This window comes from Garra rufa, chromosome 19, assembly GCF_049309525.1.
Source record: "Garra rufa chromosome 19, GarRuf1.0, whole genome shotgun sequence".
NCBI lineage: Eukaryota > Metazoa > Chordata > Actinopteri > Cypriniformes > Cyprinidae > Garra > Garra rufa.
In genome coordinates this window covers 24097641-24112644 of record NC_133379.1, presented here as the reverse complement: position 1 = coordinate 24112644, position 15004 = coordinate 24097641, and the positions used below count along the sequence as shown (strand labels likewise).

General features: G+C 37.6%; 1 protein-coding gene across 1 annotated transcript; it reads right to left on the bottom strand.

Annotated features, from left to right (window-relative positions):
• Nucleotides 1-1886: 1886 nt before the first annotated feature.
• On the bottom strand, nucleotides 1887-14935 carry slc35f2 (solute carrier family 35 member F2). Its single transcript, XM_073825053.1, has 9 exons — nucleotides 14823-14935; nucleotides 12675-12807; nucleotides 12413-12585; nucleotides 12093-12220; nucleotides 11832-11991; nucleotides 11401-11557; nucleotides 9640-9692; nucleotides 2746-2900; nucleotides 1887-2477 (listed from the first exon to the last, which is right to left on the bottom strand). Exons 2-9 carry the CDS (start codon nucleotides 12788-12790, stop codon nucleotides 2226-2228), a joined length of 1194 nt encoding a protein of 397 aa, XP_073681154.1. The 5' UTR covers nucleotides 12791-12807; nucleotides 14823-14935; the 3' UTR covers nucleotides 1887-2225.
• Between the last annotated feature and the right edge of the window lie 69 nt (nucleotides 14936-15004).

Here is a 15004-nt window from a genome sequence, read left to right as displayed (position 1 = left end):
AATACTGTTAAGTTTTTTGCAAAAAAATGATCGTTTCGTGTCTTAGGACATCAATGTGTCGTCACGAGCCGAAGGGTGTAATTTGGATTTGTCTGTGCATGTTCTTTTTTTTTTTTTTTTTTTTTTTTACTTTTAAAGACCTGGTGCCCATCCCTGCCATTATTTGGCTGGCAGACTGCACCGTTTTTCGTTAAAATCTTCGTTTGTGTTCTGCTAAGGAAACAAAGTCACCTACATCTTGGATGCCCTGGGGGTAAGCAAATAAACATCAAATTTTCATTTTTGGGTGAACTATACCTTTAAGTAATTTTTATAAACGTGCCTTAGAAAAAACATTACTGGTGTGCATCTTAAGACAAAATAAAGGCACTGCCATTTTTAAGTTCAATCAGTGCAAGTTTCTTTCATCTGAAACAGCTCAGATTTACATTGTAGTCTGGGACAAGGTTTAAGACTTGTCTGTGAAACTGGGGGTTAATTTAACAATTTCTTCTCTTCTCTCCTAAAAAAAAAACAGCTAAACCAGCTGGTTGGCTGGATTTAGCTGGACATCCAGCCTGGTCTTAGCTGGTCAGCAGGCTGGTTTTAAAGGGGTTTTAGCTGGTCAGGCTGGGAGACCAGCCTGGAACCAAATTGACCAGCCTAGCCAGACTGGGAGACCAGCTTAAACCAGCTAAGACCAGCCAACCAGTTTAGGCTGGTTTTAGCAGTTTTTTTTTTTTATCAGGGTTCTGTGTCAGTCTTCAAAGGTGTGTTCACAAAAGTACCAAGACGCATGTGTGTGGAGCGGCTGACGCAGGAGCTAACGTTCTGACGTAGAATGTCTATGTCTTTTAGTTCATTGTCTGAATATTCTGGTCCAAAGTAAGGCTGGACAAAAAAAAATTGCTGGTCATCCCTCTGCACAGTGTGCGTCTTCCTCTACATGTAAACAAGACGCAGCACTTCCAGGTTCTATGTCAGAATGACCATTCCTATGTCAGCAGCACCACAAGTATGCATCATGGTACTCTTGTGAATATGTATCAAAGACTGAAACGAGAATAAATTGTTAAATAAAGTCAATATTTTGGTTTTCTTTGCACACAAAAAGTATTCTTGTAGCTTCATAATATAACCATTGAACCACTGATGTTACATGGACTATTTTAATGATGTCCTTACTACCTTTCTGGGCCTTGAACGTGTCAGTTGCGTTGCTGTCTATGCAGGGTCAGAAAGCTCTCGGAGTTCATCATTTGTATTACGAAGATAAAGGTCTTACGGGTTTGGAACGTCATGAAAGTGAGTAATTAATGACAGAATTTTCATTTTTGGGTAAACTGTATTTTAAAATAATGGCAAGTCCATTAATAAATTATTATATCGAAAGAAATCAAACTCCAAATTAAAATTCTAAACACTAAATGAGAACCACTGCTCCAGTGGGACCAGAGCTAAAATCTTTATATGTAATTATTTAACTTATTTCTATGGAATTTTATAACTATTAGATAGATTACCAATTATTTCTAATAATTTTTTAAAAACACTTCTGATGGCAGTCCCTGGGTTGGCTGAGAGTCTAGGTGAAGCATACATGAGCCTTTAATGGTTGAAACATCTGTTCTAGAAGCCAAAATGTTCAAATGTAAAACCAACTTAGCATATTTGACAAACACCACTATTAAACATTAACTATGAATGATAAAACCACTTTAATGGTCAAAAATACTCATTTTCAAATGTTAATACATAAAACAAAATAAACATAAAAACATTCAATACTAATAATAAATGTAACAAGTTAAATGAAAAGCTGAAAACATCCATTTCATCTAAAGTTAGTTTTGATCTACAGTTTTGTAGTCATTTCGTAACTTAAAAAAAATAACAAGTGTTAGATAAAGAATGTAACAAAGATAAAAAAAAAATGTTAATAGTAGTAATCATACTGGAAGCAGCATCTCATATGGAAGTGAGATGTTAAGACATTAGCATCTCTTAAGGTAGTACTGTACGGATTATTATACGTGTCTGACCTTTAGTCTCAGCAGATTTAAACAACATTTATATGCAAATTGGTGTAAATTTTACAAAACAAACAGACTCAAGGCACACTGAAGTGGATTTAAAATCCATAAATAACAGATAAAACACTGCCTTTGGCAAAAAAAAAAAAAATATATATATATACCCAAAAGCAAATCTGTAAAATTCAATACCATACTCTACATTGTAGAGCTTTATATCTGCGAACAGAATCCGTTGCAATGTGCTCTGTGACTAGATCCTATCCTGTCCTGATTCTCTTGTCCTTCCTTTTGCAGCCAGTCTACTACAATGTCTCCATCTTGTTGGGCATCCGTAGATGAAGCAAGATGATACGCTCTGTCATTAGTGGAATACGACTGATCTGATGTGTAGGTGGGTACTATGTTGAACATGATGAAACCAAGCGTTATCACCACAAAAGACACGATGTACAGCCCTGAGAACTGTGAAGAAAGAAGGAGCGTTTCAAACACTTGTAAGAAACTGAAAAATCAATGTGACTAACAGTCTTCAAAGGTAAAAGTGTTTCATTAAAACATTTATTGTATAAAGCAACAGTCCACATATCAAGAATCAGTGCATCCACTCATAATGTCAACACACCTGGCCAATTATCATTTAGCAAGAGGACTGTGGCGAAGAAATCTTTTCATCTTTTCTTTTGTCCTGGCATTTTTATTGATTTGCTGAAAATGTAATCTTTCTACTCACATTGTAGCGAAATAGGAAAATGCCACAGAAGAGACTGAAGAGGTCGGCAGTCAGCAGTGAGAGGTTCACAGCAGTGGCGCTGGTCATCTTTACCACTACAGGCATGAAACTGTACAGTCCATACATGCACACAGTATATGCAACAAAGAGCAGGCCTAGAGAATAAACATTAAGGTATTTAGAGTATTTGTAACCCTGTACCACAAAACTAGGGGTATATTTGTTGCTATAGCCAACAATACATTGTATGGGTCAAAATTATCAATTTTCTTTTATGCCAAAAATCATCAGGATATTAAGTAAAGATCATGTTTCATGTAGATATTTTGTATTTCCTACCTTAAACATAAAAACTCAATTTTTGATTAGTAATAAGCATTGATAAAAACATTGTAACGGAAAAAAAAAACGTTACGGGTTGTTTTGTTGTATTTTGCACTGTTATTTTTGTTCATCTTTTATGGGTTTGTCTAAGGGTTGCCTGTAATGCCTCTAGGAGCAGCTTGAGGGCGCTATGGCCTTGAGGTAATCAAAGATATAAGCTCAGCTACCATAGAGTAAGTAGTTTGTTTGGTAGAGGGAAACCATTGCCATTGTGGTGAACTCGTGCTACCTGTTGGCTCTTTCAAGTCCGTTGTTGAGAACTCTTGAGTTTACGCTCAACTGTGAGTAAGGAATGTCTTGTAATTTTGATATCGTATTTGTATAAAAGTGTATTGATGTCAGTCATTTTGCTTTCTTTGTAGAAAGGACTTTTTAGTGTCGTACCATCTGTGTGTTCTTTATACGAACGAGATTTGGATACGAAGGGAATAGGAAATCATGTGTGGTTCACGCAGGTTACAAAGTTATGGCACTTTTAACCAACGCAGCGCTGAAGATGACTCGCCGAACTCTGTTGATCATGGTCTTGTCTCGTATTGTGGATAATTGCATTGCGTCGCTCTCAAATTTCTTTTGGAAGTGAATCTCTCAATACTTCATCTTTGGCATTTCATCTCAAAGACTGGACATCAAAGCGATAAGTTCTCATCCTTTCATTGACTCATTTAAGAGACAAAGACTGTTGAAATTGCTAAGAGTTTATTCATGAACTTGTTTTTTGTGGTATGTTATGAGCACTTGTGAGGAAATTAAATTGGGTTTAAAGAGCATTTGTTTTGTGAGGTGTGATTTATATCAGTACAAGTCAAAAATCTGTTGAACCCCTCAGAGTAACATCCTAAAAAGAGAGCGGTGTTACAGATTGGCGCCCGAACAGGGACTTATTTGAACTTGACGGAGAACTATAGATTTATTTCTCTGTGTCCCTTAATTATAAATTTTGACTGTACTGATTAATCTTCACAAACAAATATTTAAAAAAGAACAAAAAAAGAAACCATCTGCAATGGAAGAGTGTGCACCTGATTTCTCAGTTGAAGCCTTTATTCAACGGAGAGACCCAGTAACTAACCTCATTGATACCTTTAGTGAGTTATATTTAGACTCGGAAGAAGAGAGAGAAGGCAGAGATATTTCCACTGGTCAGATACCTGATCATGGTTTTAGACCAGATGACTTGCCATTGCCCCCTCCACCACTTGAGTTTCATGAAGATAGACTGCAGCCTGGAAATGAAGAAGCTGGCCAGCGTATGTGTAGCATTGAGGAGCATCTTGCTGATCTCGAGCATCGTGTCAGTGAGCTAGTTACCACAGATGTAATGACTGCAAGGTTGAAAGCATGTGAAGACAAAATCAACTATTGTTTGCAAAGAGAGGTGGACCGTGTTAAACAGCTGTTTCATTCTAAAATTGACGACTTAAGCCAAAGTATTGTGGATTGTTTAAAGCGACGGGACAAACAGCTAGAGCAAAAATTTAAAACTTTCAAACCTCTCATGTCTACCCCTGTGCACTCCAGTACTTCTACTACTCATAGGATGTCCCAAACTTCATCCAAGATCGACCCAGTTACTCAGAATAGCACAAAGCAAGTAACGTATCTATCTTCATCTTCTAACCCTTCAGTTAAACTTGAACTGCCTACTTTCAGTAACCTTGATTCAGAAGACCCAATTGATTTTATTGATCGATTTGAAGAATATAATGAGCTGAGACCTCTGTATCCTGAAGAGTTGTTGGCATCATTATCTGTGAGTCTAAAAGGTACTGCTAAGAGTTGGTGGAGAGCGGAGAAGCAGAACATTAGAGATTGGTGTTCTTTCAAAGAAAAGTTTCTCTTTTCATTCTTAAATGAAGATCACAAAGAAGTTGCTGCTCAGAAATTAGCAAGTTATCGTCAAGGTGTTCAGGAGAGCATTAGAGACTTTGCTTTTAATTACAGAGCGTTGTGCTTGAAGAATAATCCTGAGATGGCTGAAATTGAGATTGTTCAAGCGACTTTAAGAAATTGCAACCCTCGCCTGGCCTCGCTGTTAAGGGGAACAGTGAAGACTGTCGATGATCTGGTCCGTCTTGGCACTCAAATAGAAAAGGATTGGGTTGAAAATAAAAGGAGATGGAATCAAGGGAAAGATGAGGAACAGAAGAAGAAATCTTCTGGTGGAAGAGGCCAGCAAAACCAACTTCTGCTCATTGATCCAGCGACTGACTCTCAATGTAACAATGTACTGCAAGCTCCAATAATTTTAAATCACACTTATTTTAATGCTGTAATTGACACAGGAAGCACCTTATCCTTATTGCAAGAAAAGGTTTGGCAGAGGTTGAGAAGGGACAGTGAGCATCTGATCAAAAGTTCCCAAACTTTTATGCTTGCTAATGGTCAGAGCCAGCGAACACAGGGAAAAGTGCTCTGGGAGTGTGAGATATATGGAGTGAAGCTTGTTGTCACATTTTATGTGATGAGTGATGAAGACTTGGCTGTTCCTGTAATCTTAGGGCTGGATTTTCTAAAGGAAGCCAAAGTAACTATTGATTTTAATTCTTCACGTGTTCACTTACCTGATACCAACACCAGTCACCCTATTCGGTATAATGAACTTCACAAGAATGCTGCCGTCCAGTTTTATGCTGCACAAGGTGGTGTGGAGTTAATCTTCAATGAGGAAGACTTGAAGCTCATCGATCAAGCGGTTGAAAATTCTCATGCCTCATGCAAGGTAAAGAATCAGTTAAAATCTTTCATGTATGATTGGCCATCAGTTTGCACTCACAAGCTAGGACGTACAAACTGCATCAAACATGAAATTAAAACAATTGATGAACTTCCCTTAAGGAAGAGACCTTACCGGGTTTCAAGAGTCAAGAATGATTTTATTGAAGAACAGATCAAGGAACTACTTCAACAAAAAATCATTAGACCTTCCACATCTCCATGGGCCTCACCTGTTGTGGTAGTGGATAAAAAGGATGGAGGATCTCGGTTGTGCATTGATTACCGTGGTCTCAATTCTAAAACTCACCTTGATGCTTATCCAATGCCCCAGATTACTGATATACTGGATTCGTTGCAAGGAGCCAAAGTGTTTAGCACTTTGGATTTGAAGAGCGGCTACTGGCAGGTAGAGATGGATTCTGCAAGTGTGGAGAAGACCGCGTTCATCACCGCGTCAGGGTTGTATGAATTTTTGTGTCTTCCCTTTGGTCTCAAAAACGCAGCTGCTTCTTTTCAGCGTTTGATGGAACAAGTTCTTAGAGACTACAAAAACAAGTGTTGTATGGTGTACATAGATGACATCATTGTGTATTCACCAGACATCCAAACACACCTGCAACATCTTAACCAAGTATTCACCAGTCTGCACACCGCCGGTCTCACGCTTAATCTCAAGAAATGCAAATTCATCTGTTCATCATTGGACTACTTAGGCCACACAATTACTGCTGAAGGAGTCAAAGTGGATTCTGACAAGGTAGATGCGATCAAGTCATTTCCAACCCCAACTTCCCTAAAAGAATTACAACGGTTCCTAGGCCTTGCAGCTTGGTATCACCGTTTCATTTCAGATTTTTCCACTAAAGCAGCACCCTTACATGCACTAAAGAAAAAAGGAGCTAAATGGATGTGGATAGACGAGTGTCAGAGATCATTTGAAGTCATTAAAGATGATCTGACCAAAGCCCCTGTTTTAATTACACCCAATTTTGAATTGCCTTTTAAAGTGCAAACCGACGCTAGCGATGTTGGTTTAGGAGCTGTGCTGACACAGGAGAGAGATGGACAAGAGAAAGTGATTGCTTACGCATCCAGATTGTTGAGAGGTGCTGAAAAATCATATTCTGCATCAGAGAAGGAATGCCTCGCTGTAGTCTGGGCTGTGGAAAAATGGCACCACTATCTTGAAGGTCGAGCATTTGAGGTAGTTACTGATCATGCTTCTTTAGTTTGGCTTTTCCAACACCCAAAGCCTTCATCAAGACTAGAAAGATGGACTATCAGACTTCAAGGCTACCACTTTACAGTTCGCTACAGAAAAGGCCAGTGCAATGTGGTACCTGATGTTCTGTCACGGAGATATTCTGCTGAACCCACTGCAATTCTGATGCACACTCCAGCAAAACCTATTTCTGCTCCAATCACTTGTGAGTTACCAATGGACTTATCTCAGATTGCTGTTGAGCAGAAGAAAGACACAGAGTGTCAGGAACTTATAGTAAAAGCCAAAGGTCAAAATACCACTGATCGTATGAGAACTCACTATGTACTCAAAAATGATATTTTGTTCAGGAGTGTTCCTGTCCCCAAAGGAGGTCAAAGATGTCAGATTGTGGTACCTGCTAGTTTAAAGGAAGTTTTCTTAATTTATGCCCATGACAACCCTCTCAGTGGACATTTAGGCAGATTTAAAACTCTAATGAGACTTCTAGAATTTGCTTATTGGCCATCCATGCGTACCGATATATGGCAACATTGTAAACAGTGTGAAAAATGCCAGCAACATAAGCCCACAAATTTGAAACCAGCAGGAGGTCTTCAAAACGTGCCCGTTCTTGAGCCCGGACACATGCTTGGTATGGATATTATGGGACCATTTCCACGTAGTACCCGACAAAATGAATATCTTCTTGTGGTTGTAGACTATTTTTCCAAATGGGTAGAGGTCTTCCCCATGAGGGCTGCCAAGGCTACTACTATCGTTCGAATTCTCATCGAAGAGATATTTACAAGATGGGGAACCCCTGCATTCATTGTTTCAGATAGAGGCACTCAGTTCACCTCAAACATCTTGGATCAAGTCTGCAAACAGTGGCAAGTAATCCAAAAGCTCACCACTGCTTATCATCCACAATCAAACTTGACTGAACGCATAAATCGTAACCTAAAAACCATGATTGCATCATATGTTGGCAATAATCATCGTACTTGGGATCAATGGATCCATGAGTTCAGATTTGCTTTGAATACAGCATGGCATGAAAGCACAGGATTCTCACCAGCTGAAGTAGCCCTTGGACGTCAATTGAAAGGACCACTACAAAGAGCTCTACAGAATCCACCAGAGCCAGATGAACCAAGCTACAGTATCATCGATCGCCAGAAACTGCTATACGAGTCTGTCAGAGAAAATGTTGAGAAGGCACAAACTAAACAGAAAAAGTATTACGACCTCAAGAGAAGAACTCAAGACTTCCAGGAAGGTGATATAGTTTGGGTGCGCACTCATCCTTTATCTCGTGCAGATGATGGTTTCATGGCAAAAATTTCTCCAAAATGGCGAGGGCCAGCTAAAGTGGTCAAAAAGCTTGGTCCAGTTAATTACAAGGTGTCAATGTTGTCTGATCCTACTCAGATTGACAGTTACCATACACAAAACTTAAAAATTTGCCATGTGTCAAATTTTGATGTCGAAGGGAGGGGTATGTAACGGAAAAAAAAAACGTTACGGGTTGTTTTGTTGTATTTTGCACTGTTATTTTTGTTCATCTTTTATGGGTTTGTCTAAGGGTTGCCTGTAATGCCTCTAGGAGCAGCTTGAGGGCGCTATGGCCTTGAGGTAATCAAAGATATAAGCTCAGCTACCATAGAGTAAGTAGTTTGTTTGGTAGAGGGAAACCATTGCCATTGTGGTGAACTCGTGCTACCTGTTGGCTCTTTCAAGTCCGTTGTTGAGAACTCTTGAGTTTACGCTCAACTGTGAGTAAGGAATGTCTTGTAATTTTGATATCGTATTTGTATAAAAGTGTATTGATGTCAGTCATTTTGCTTTCTTTGTAGAAAGGACTTTTTAGTGTCGTACCATCTGTGTGTTCTTTATACGAACGAGATTTGGATACGAAGGGAATAGGAAATCATGTGTGGTTCACGCAGGTTACAAAGTTATGGCACTTTTAACCAACGCAGCGCTGAAGATGACTCGCCGAACTCTGTTGATCATGGTCTTGTCTCGTATTGTGGATAATTGCATTGCGTCGCTCTCAAATTTCTTTTGGAAGTGAATCTCTCAATACTTCATCTTTGGCATTTCATCTCAAAGACTGGACATCAAAGCGATAAGTTCTCATCCTTTCATTGACTCATTTAAGAGACAAAGACTGTTGAAATTGCTAAGAGTTTATTCATGAACTTGTTTTTTGTGGTATGTTATGAGCACTTGTGAGGAAATTAAATTGGGTTTAAAGAGCATTTGTTTTGTGAGGTGTGATTTATATCAGTACAAGTCAAAAATCTGTTGAACCCCTCAGAGTAACATCCTAAAAAGAGAGCGGTGTTACAACATCATTTGGACAACTTTAAGATTCCAGATTTTCAAATAGTTTCAAAGAAATTTACTTTTATGACTGGTTTTGTAGTCCAGTGTCACACTTTATTATATAAAGAGGAAAACTGGAATTACTCACATTTCTGTAAAACTTACTACATACATTTATTGGAATTCTGTGTAAATGATGACTAGATAACAGAAATGAATCAATGAAAAAGAAACTATTTAAACTTAGAGTTACTCACAAATTGTCCAGTTCCAGCTGATGGCAGGTATAGCTTTGGATTCAAGTACAGCCCTTTAAAATAAAAAGATGGCTTACCCAAAAATCAACTAGGGCTAATTACTTACGTATGCACTATGGTTTAAAAGTTTGTTGTTGGTAAGATTTGTAGTTTTTAAGAACATGCCATTTATTCCTGTGTATTCCTGCAATGGCAAAGCTGAATTTTCAGCAGCTATTTCTCCAGTCTTTAATGTCACATGATCCTTCAGAAATCATTCTAATATGCTGATTTGATGCTCAAGAAACACTTCTTATTATCAGTTGTGCTGCTAAACATTTTTGTAGATACCATGATGGTTTTGTTTTTAGTTCAGTTAAAGGGATAGGGGAAGTTCTGTCATTAATTACATACCCTCATGTCGTTCCAACCCCTTAAAGGAACACTCTACTTTTTTTGGAAAAGGCTCATTCTCCAACTCCCCCCGAGTTAATAAGTTGGGTTTTACCGTTTTGAAATCCATTCAGCCGTTCTCTTGTTCTGGCGATATCACTTTTGGCATAGCTTAGCATAGATCATTGAATCCTATTAGACCAATAGCAACGCGTTCAAAAATGACCAACGAGTTTCAATATTTGTCCTATTTAAAACTTGACTCTTCTGTAGTTATATGGTGTACTAAGACCGGTGGAAATGCAAAGCTGCGAGTTTCAAAGAACTCATTTCTGATAATACTCCGCCTGCTTCAGCCATATTACGGCAGCAAACTTCCTTGACTATTACGCCGGAATGGGAGTGTAGTTCCTAATCTTATCAGCCTAGAAAATTGAAGCTTTGCATTTCCACTGGTCTTAGTACACGATATAACTACAGAAGAGTCAAGTTTTAAAATAGGACAAATATCGAAACTCGTTGGTCATTTTTTGAACATAATGCTATTGGTCTAATAGGATTCAATGATCTATGCTAAGCTATGCTAAAAGTGATATCGCCAGAACAGGAGAACGGCTGAATGGATTTCAAAACGGTAAAACTCAACTTATTAACTCGGGGGGAGATGGAGAATGAGCCTATTTCCAAAAAAAGTGGAGTGTTCCTTTAAGACCTTTGTTCATCTTCGGAACAATGACTTTATAATAACACGTTCAGGAGAGCATTACAACGCATGCATGTGGTACTGCTGATGCAAGAGCAGCTTTTTGACAAAACTCAGATGCGTCTTGTTTACAAGCAGAAGATGATGCACACTGTACCTAAAACAGCCTTCGTAAACATGTCTGCAGATTTCGACCAAGACTTTCGACTTATTTTAACCAGAATATACAGACAATGAACTTAGAGTATTCTCGTAGCTTCATAACATTACAGTTGAACCACTGATGTCACACGGACTATTTTAACAATGTCCTTACTACTTTTCTGGGCCTTGAATGTGATAGTTGTGTTGCTGTCTATGCAGACAAAAAGCTTTTGGATTTCATCAATAATTTCTTAATTTTAATTTTAAAGATCAAGGGTCTTAAGGGTTTGGAACAACATGGGGGTGAGTAATTGATGTCAGAGTTTACATTTTTGGGTGAACTATTCCTTTTATAATATATATTTAAATAGAAATGCATAACTGAATAAAAGTATTCAAATCTTGTGCAAAAAAAAAAAAGAAGAAAACCTTACAGACCACAAATTTTTGAAAGATTCTGTACATAGCCTCTCAAAAACTTGGCTTTATTTCATGGTGGGTGCATTACACTTAGAAAATGTGATGGTGGACATAAAACTTACATCTGCACACCACTGATGAATGTCCCAAAGAGCCCCATCATGCCCAAGAACTCCACTCTGCTTAGGTTTTTCACTGTGTATTCCTGACAGACATTAGACACTGCGTAAAGAGCAGCACTGACCAGCACCAGTCCATCCCCAAACAACACATGACTACCTGCAGTGACAGAGGCACACAAAAAGACCAAGAAACAGATCCACAGAGATTTATTTTTGTGCAAGATGACATTTTAAGCAACAACAACAAAAGAAAAAAAAGTCTACGATAAATTCTTCATCACTTGTCCTCGTTTTATATAATCTTATATTTCGTAACTGAACTAAAATACCCTCAGGTTTTGGCAAATGATTCATGAGAAGCAAAACAAAGGAATATATAGAAGAATATATTAAAGCACAATCAAATGATTAAAAATAAATAAAGTTCTTACTTGAGCCTTGGTCTCTCCCTGCTAGCAGATCTGCTCCCACCATCGCACCGACTCCAAGCAAGCACACAGCCACAGCTATAAAATGCAACGGCCGATAGCGAGTTTTCAAGAAAATCCATGAGAGCACCATCAGAACTGGGATCACAAAGCAGTCCAGCAGCTACAACACATAATGGTTATTACTCAACTCAAAATTATTATATTAAAATGTGTATGTTGGCTGAAAAGCAACTAAAAAGTAAATTAATTATGTATTTTTACCTGTATACTGGTGAGGGTAGTGAACTGGTATGCCTTTACAACTGCGTAGTTGGCTTCTACATCCGTAAGAGCCATCAGAAAATACTTCCACCACTTTGTTTTTAGAATTTGAACAATATTATTTTCACCTGAATTATAAAAAAGGACACTCAATAAACAATTCAAAGACTTTAACCCATATTAGCCATGCAGGAATGAATCTTCAAATAAGTTTATTACAAATCTGGAGCAATGATAAACATGCTAATGAAAATGATATTCTGCCCTTCTAATCATTTGATAAAAGCATTTTTATTCAGAAAAGGTGTGCTGCAGTGTACCTCTCCTGAAGGCTAAGACTAAAGTATATGTGAGCAGCAGCAAGGTGTAATTGAGGAAGCTTTGCAGCATTGGCGTCTCCACCCCAGCATCTGCCAAATACTGACACGTAACCGCCGTTCCACATATCAGCATCGAAAGGGCTTGACCCATTGCAATGGTTTTGCAGAGCTGCCTGTAAGAACAATTCTTAAGTTACCATCAATTTGAAAATTGCAACTTAAAAGCACTGAAGATTTCAAAACAGAGAGATCTTTAACATACCATGTAAACACATCTTTAAATGTGAGGTTCCGCGGACCGCAAAGAAAACTCCCCCAGCGGCTGAGAGTTCCCAATCTTCCATGTTCAAAGGAGTTCTCTCCCGCTTCACGATCCATATTTTACACATAGAGACCTAGAAAATCCAGAGAAAATGAGAAGAACTTCAGTGAAAGTCACAGACTTTGATGTTGGGTAACATCTAATGACTAATAGTGGAAATAATCTTAATCTCTTTAGGAATTCATGCACTATAATGCTGACCTCAGGTGGGCCTCTTTAATTAAAAAATACCATTCCTTGTTTAATATTAATAGGAAAATAGGCTGTTTTAATATCCACCTATGAAAAATACTTAAAGGGAACCCCGGGTATTAAGACTTGTATGGCTTAATATAACATAAATGATGTCTCTTACTGAAATGTGACCCTGGACTACAAAACTAGTTATAAGCATTTTTTTTTTTTTATTGAGATTTATACATCATCTGAAAGATGATACATACATTTCTATTGATGTATGGTTTGTTAGGATATGACAGTATTTGGCTGAGATACTATTGGATTCCAGATTTTCAAAGGGCACAAAAACAAAATCTAAATACTGAGAAAATCTACTTTAAAGTTGTCCAAATGAAGTCCTTAGCAATACATATTCTAATTAAAAATTAAGTTTTATATATTAATAGTAGGGAATTTGCAAAATATCTTAAAGGAACATGATCTCTTTTTTAAATCTTAATGATTTTTGACATTTAAAAAAAAGATATAATTTTGACCCATACAATGTATTTTTGGCTATTGCTACAAATATACCCATGCTACTTATAACTGGTTTTGTAGTCACAAAATGTAGTAAAAAACCTATTAAAGATTTACATTATTTAAAAAAATCCATGTTTCATACATATTTTGAACTATGGGGGGGTGCCATTATGACGTGAAATGGTTGCACTCAGTGAGCTACCAGCGATACCTGTTGCTATTACCTTACCATCTTGGAAAATACTGAATACAGCTATACTAAAAGGGTTTACAGGTGATTTTCCCCACAAGAGATCTAAACACCCCTGGATATTGAATAAAACCCTCTCTAAGAAACTCCTTCAGTGACACACGGCGTCATGACAAGCGTCGCATGTTTACACCTATCAGGATGGCATCTAGCGTTTCTTGTCTCTGTCATTTGTAATCTCTTTCAATAGCTGTGTGGTCTACTAAAAACCCCAAAGGTATCAGGTCTAAAGTGGAGAGAACAAAGATGTGAGTCTTCAGGAAGTTTTATTCTTTCACAGGCATCTTTCCATTCTTTTCTCCTCCACTTATCTCTAGAAAAGCAGTGAAGACTTACATCACTTCTCTTGTTGCCCTTTGACTAAAAAAATTACAACCAAAACCACAATGTGCCATTGTATCAGTATTATTTTTCAAGTTGCGGTAAAAATAGCAACAGGTAGTGGCAGGAACTAACTGAGTGCAACCATTTGACGTAATCAACAATAATTGTTCAAAATATATGAAAATTATATTTTATGGGTTTTCTGCTACATATTTCAGTATGAGACATTAAAAAAATATTAAGCCATAGAAGTCTTAACACCCATGGTTCCCTTTCTTAAAAGTGTATAATATTCTATATTGGAAACTGACTTGATCAAGACATATAAAAGCTTCTACACTAAATATATCTGACTTAAAATACTAAAGATCACTATGTAGCATTTATAAAAATCAACATAAGCCTGTTAAAAAATGCTGAAGGCGTTTAAAATAAAAAAATAGGCTCAAGTTTGAGTGTTGTTTACATATGCAAACTACTGCTTCGGCCACAAATGCGGAACATCTGAGATTGAAGCTGTGATGGTTGTAGTGCTGCAGTTAGAGCACGTGGTGACCTGTCAGGCACTTTAGACAATGTAGAACAGAGCAAACAGTTTCTTGATCACAGAGATCAAAATAGGATGAACTTATCAATAAAAAAAATAGTTAATTATTTCGCGTTTCAAGCTTAAAGTGTAACTTGATAGCAAAAAGCAAATCTCATTACCTTCTTAAGAGTTAGCCAGGCAGTTAGCTAGGCTATAAAAAAAAGCAAAACACAACGTCACGTGTCCACAAGTTAAAGTATAAAACCACGCGTCTAATAAATACCTGAATATAATAGATCCGTCATGTCCGTAGTAATCAGTTCAAGTACAAACACAGTATCATCTTTCAATGAACGCGAGGAATCATAAATGCACTCGTGTGGTTAAAGCCTCGCCCATTTTCCCAACCAGCCAATTGGAGCTTAAATATACTTCCTCTTTTTAAAAATGTGACCAATGGCAAAG